At 44.2% G+C, this 4,402-nt stretch overlaps 1 protein-coding gene across 1 annotated transcript in view; it reads left to right on the top strand.

The window, feature by feature from the left end:
* The window catches only part of FNBP4 (formin binding protein 4), a gene marked incomplete at its 5' end in the record, with an annotated part of 62,678 nt that continues 58,276 nt past the window's right edge, over positions 1-4,402 (top strand). The window contains 2 exon segments of the mRNA XM_006157851.3: positions 1-11; positions 944-1,033. Coding sequence (XP_006157913.2) covers positions 1-11; positions 944-1,033 — 101 coding nt within the window.

Genomic DNA, 4,402 nt, shown 5'->3' with positions numbered 1-4,402 from the left:
GCCCTCCGAAGGTAAGGGTGCGGCTGCGCGAAGGCGTTGGAAACTCGACGTCGGGGCTTGCGGCCTAGGCCTCTCAGTGCGCTTCTGCGCACCTCGGAGGAAGGGAAAGCCGCGCGGACGCAGTCGGCCCCCAGGCCCGCCGGCGCGGAACCTGCGGGCAGGTCGGCGGAAGGGGCCGGCCGAGCCGCCATCTCTGCAGCGTTTGCTCCGGGAACGTTTGAAGAGCGAGCGAGGCCCGGGCACCCTGAGCCTCCCGTGGTCCCGGGTCGGTTTGGCATAACGTGTGGGGCCGACGTGCGTGTGTGAGCGTCCGCGTGGGCTGTGGCGCTGGAGCCTGGCCTTTTCTTCTACGCGTCCTCCGCTTCCTCTCGTCGTCCCTGAGGTAGAGACTCCTTAGAGGCGCACAGACCTTTCTTATTATAGTAGCCGAAGCGTAAGTATCCCCACACTCACAACCCCGAAACATTTCCGATGTGGATCTCGTGGGCTTCCAAGTACTTGCGTGCTTCTCGCTGGAACGTTCTTTGATTAAGGGTGATACTGCTGCAAGGCTGAGCGCCGTAGAAGCCGCGACCATTACGAGTTTTAAGAAACCACGTTGAGTGGCTCATGCGGCGCTTGTAATAAAGACCGTGATCATCTAGAGAAGATGGCATTGTGGGGGGGGCGCTGTGTGAATTTTGAGGCATTGCAGATGTAGTTTTTATATACATTGTTCAGATTCCTAACGTTGGAGTCACTGGTCAGCTGGGAGATTCTAGCCCTGCCTGTTTATCATTCTCTAGTTATTTGGGTCAGTAATACCTACGCCCTTTTTAAAAATTGCTGAAATCCACATGAGAAAGGTCAAATCAAAGATTGATTCGTAACGTCAACTGTTTTCTGTTTCCTCTGGTCAGAGTCTGACTGCGATTTTCTTTTGTTCGTTTTTTTAAAAATCCAGATGAACAGGAAGTGGTGGAGGTCCCCAAGGTTGTTCAGACTCCTCCCAAACCAGTCATGACTACCAGACCCACAGCCGTTAAAGCAACAGGTATAGTTTTTGTTGTTGTTTTTACCGTCTTGTCTAGAATATCTTTAAGATTTGTAAATAGACTGGTTTTTGTATACTTGAATATTGCTAACTGACTGTTTTTCTCTTGCAATGTAAGGTAAAATTTCTCTATTTGTGAGGGCTGTTTGTTTAAGGACTTGTTTGTATATACACACTTCAATAAATTTATTGCTTATTCTCATACTCAAAATATGTTGTAGTTTTTCTTTTCTTTGGAGTTTACTATAGAATATGTGTACTCAAGGGTCAGAAATAGGGGAAGTGAGAGATCACCCTCATGGGGAATGACCAGGCCAGTCAGTCCCTTCTCCATTCTCAGAATGTTAGGTACACACATGCCCAGTGTAATGAATTTCAAGCTATCAGGTCAGGGACTCGAACTGTGCAATCGACCATGTGGACGCCAGCAGCTTAACCTCTGTGCTGATTGCTGGCCTACTGCTTTTTCTTCTGATGTTGTTTTGCAATTAGTTTTCTGACCATTCGATAGCTTGGTGTTACTTAGGGACAGTGTGATATTGTGAAATGTATTTGACTTAATTTTCATTTTCCAGCATACAGCTCGTAAAGATTTTACCTTGAAATTTAAGTGGTGTTTTTTTGTATGTCGAGTTGACTTATAGATGTTGGATTGGGAATCATAACTGGAAAGACTAAGCCATAATTTAAGGTTGGGACCTTCAGCTCTCTCTGCCCTCACCCCCCCCCCTCCAAATCTGTGGTGAGGGGAAAGGGACTAGAGTTAGGTTGACTGATTCAGTCATGCCTATGTTATGAACCCTTCATAAAAGGACAGGGGTTGGAGAACTTGTGGATAACTGCACATGTGGAAATTTCAAGGCCGGTGTTGCATCAGACAGGGCTTAGAAGCTTTGTGTCCCTTCCCACATGCCTTGACCTATGCATATCTTCATCTGTAGTCTTTGTAACATACTTTATAATAAACCAATAAATGTAAATAAAGTGTTCCCCCTGAGTTTTGCAGGCTGCTTTAGCAAATTAACTGAACCTAAGAGGGTCGTGGGAACCCTGATTTGCAGCTGTTGCTTCAGAAGCACAGGGAAGGCAACTAAGGGAGCTTGTAGTTGACATCTGAAATGGGGCAGTCATGTCGGCCTGATCTCCTGTGAGATCTGTAGGGAGTGTCGAACTGCATTGGAAATCACCCAGCTGGTGTTCACTGAAGGATCTGCCGCAGAGTTGCTTGCTTTGCTTAATGTGTTCCCCACACCCATCTTGGTGACCAGTGATCACAGAAATATGTTGATTGTGAGAGTAGACTAAGGAAAAAAAGCTCGTTTTTATTCTTGGACAAAAACCATGTGTTAATTTTCATTTTTTTTCCTCCAAGCATTCTGCCTTAATTATTACTAGCAAATATGTATGGAGCTGAAAATGGCTTATTGAATATGTTTAGGCGCACACAAAAAAATACTTACAGCACTAGCTTCAAATCATCAGTAGCATTCTGTCTAAGACTTTATGACACATAGTGATTAATTTACCTGCAGAATGGATCGTACAGCTCTGAAGTCTTTTTTTTGGGGGGGAGAGGTTTTTCTTTTTGCTATAGGGCGCGTGCGCTCACCAGACAGACAGAAAGCGAAAAATCACCTTCCATGGGGGATGGCCACAATCCCTTCTCTGTTCTCCTCTCGGGATCTTGGGCATGCACGCACACGTGCCCGGCGTAGGTTTCAAGCCACCGGGCCCAGGACGCAAACCGCAGTCGACTACATGGGAGTCCAGTGACGTAGCTGTTACGCTAACTGCTGGTCCCAACTCTGAAGTCTTTTTTTTTTTTTTTTTTTTTTTTTTTTTTTAGAGGTTTTTTATCCTTGTCAGACAGAGACAGAGAGACAGAATGCGAGAAATCACCCCCCCAGGGGGGATGGTCACGCTGCAAGCCCTTCTCCTCCATTCTCCTCTCGGGATCCTGGGCACACATGCACACACACCCGGTGTGAGTTTTAAGCCACCAGGTCCAGGACGTGAACCACAGTCAACTACATGGGAATCCAGCGACATAGCCATTATGCTAACTGCTGGTTCCCAACTCTGAAGTCATTTTGAGGATTGAATTGAATATAGAAAGTACTGACATCATGCCAAGGATTTTTTTTTTTAATTTGCCGTAATGTGCATGTGTTCCCCAGAAAGAGGGAAAAAGAGAAAGCACACCCTCCCAATATGACATGATCATACTGCAACCTTTTCATCTTTCTACCCTGTCAGAATTTGGAGCAGGTACACACGTGCTCACTGATTTTTTTTTTTTTTCCCCAAGTCTCTGGGCCAAGATTCAAGCCATGATATTGACCATGTATGATCTGGCTACCTTAACCATCAAGGCCATGGAGTTGGTCTAGCATGTTTTGTTTTTTTTGTTGTTTTTTTTGTTTTTTTTTTTTGAGAGATTTTCACTGTAGGGCGCGTGCACTCGCCAGACAGACAGAGAGAGACATAGAGACAGAAAGCGAGAAATCACCCCCCAGGGGGGATGGTCACGCCGCAATCCCTTCTCCTCCATTCTCCTCTCGGGATCTTGGGCACGCACGCACACGTGCCCGGCGTGAGTTTTAAGCCACCAGGTCCGGGACACGAACCGCGGTCGACTACGTGGGAGTCCAGCGACATAGCCATTACACTAACTGCTGGTTCCCCGGTCTAGCATGTTTTTTTTAATTTGTTATATATATTGAAATATTTAAAATTTAGTTTTGGGGGCCAGCAGGTGACTTGGTTGTCAATGTGCTGGACTCTCACATGGCCGATCAATAACAAATAAACTAAAACATAATAATAAGTAAGTTGAATAAGTAATTCCAAAAAAACCCATAAAATTTGGTTTTACTACCAAGTTACTACTACTCTATAATAGGTAGTAATTTTCAGTTTAAAGTACATTTTGTTTTATTTTGCAACAAAATAAGTGATTATTCCCTCTCTACTATTTGCTACTTAAAAAAAGAAAATACCAGGGGTAGCAGGTGGCGTGGTGGTTAAGACGCTGGGTGTTCCCACGTGGCCAACCATGGTTCTAGTCCTGGACCTGGTGGCTTGCTTGCTTTCTTTCCCTCTCTTTCTCTGTGTGTAGCTATGGTCAAATTAAAATAAATACATGAATAAATAAAGATTAAATAATTCCTTTAAAAACTTTTTAAAAAGAAAGAAAATGCCATTGTGGGTTAGCAGTGCTATAACTTGGTTGTGAGGGAAATTTCAGAACTATGTGACATTTTATATTTGCAGGCTAAATATGTATTATATGAATCTTCCAAGAATCATAAAGTTGTATACAATTTTTTTTCTTCCTTTTTTTTTTTTTTTTTTTTTTTTTTTTTTTTC

Source organism: Tupaia chinensis, unplaced genomic scaffold, assembly GCF_000334495.1.
Source record: "Tupaia chinensis unplaced genomic scaffold, TupChi_1.0 Scaffold000561_1, whole genome shotgun sequence".
NCBI lineage: Eukaryota > Metazoa > Chordata > Mammalia > Scandentia > Tupaiidae > Tupaia > Tupaia belangeri.
The sequence above is the reverse complement of the archived record's forward strand: the minus strand, read 5'-3'. Positions and strand labels throughout refer to the sequence as shown.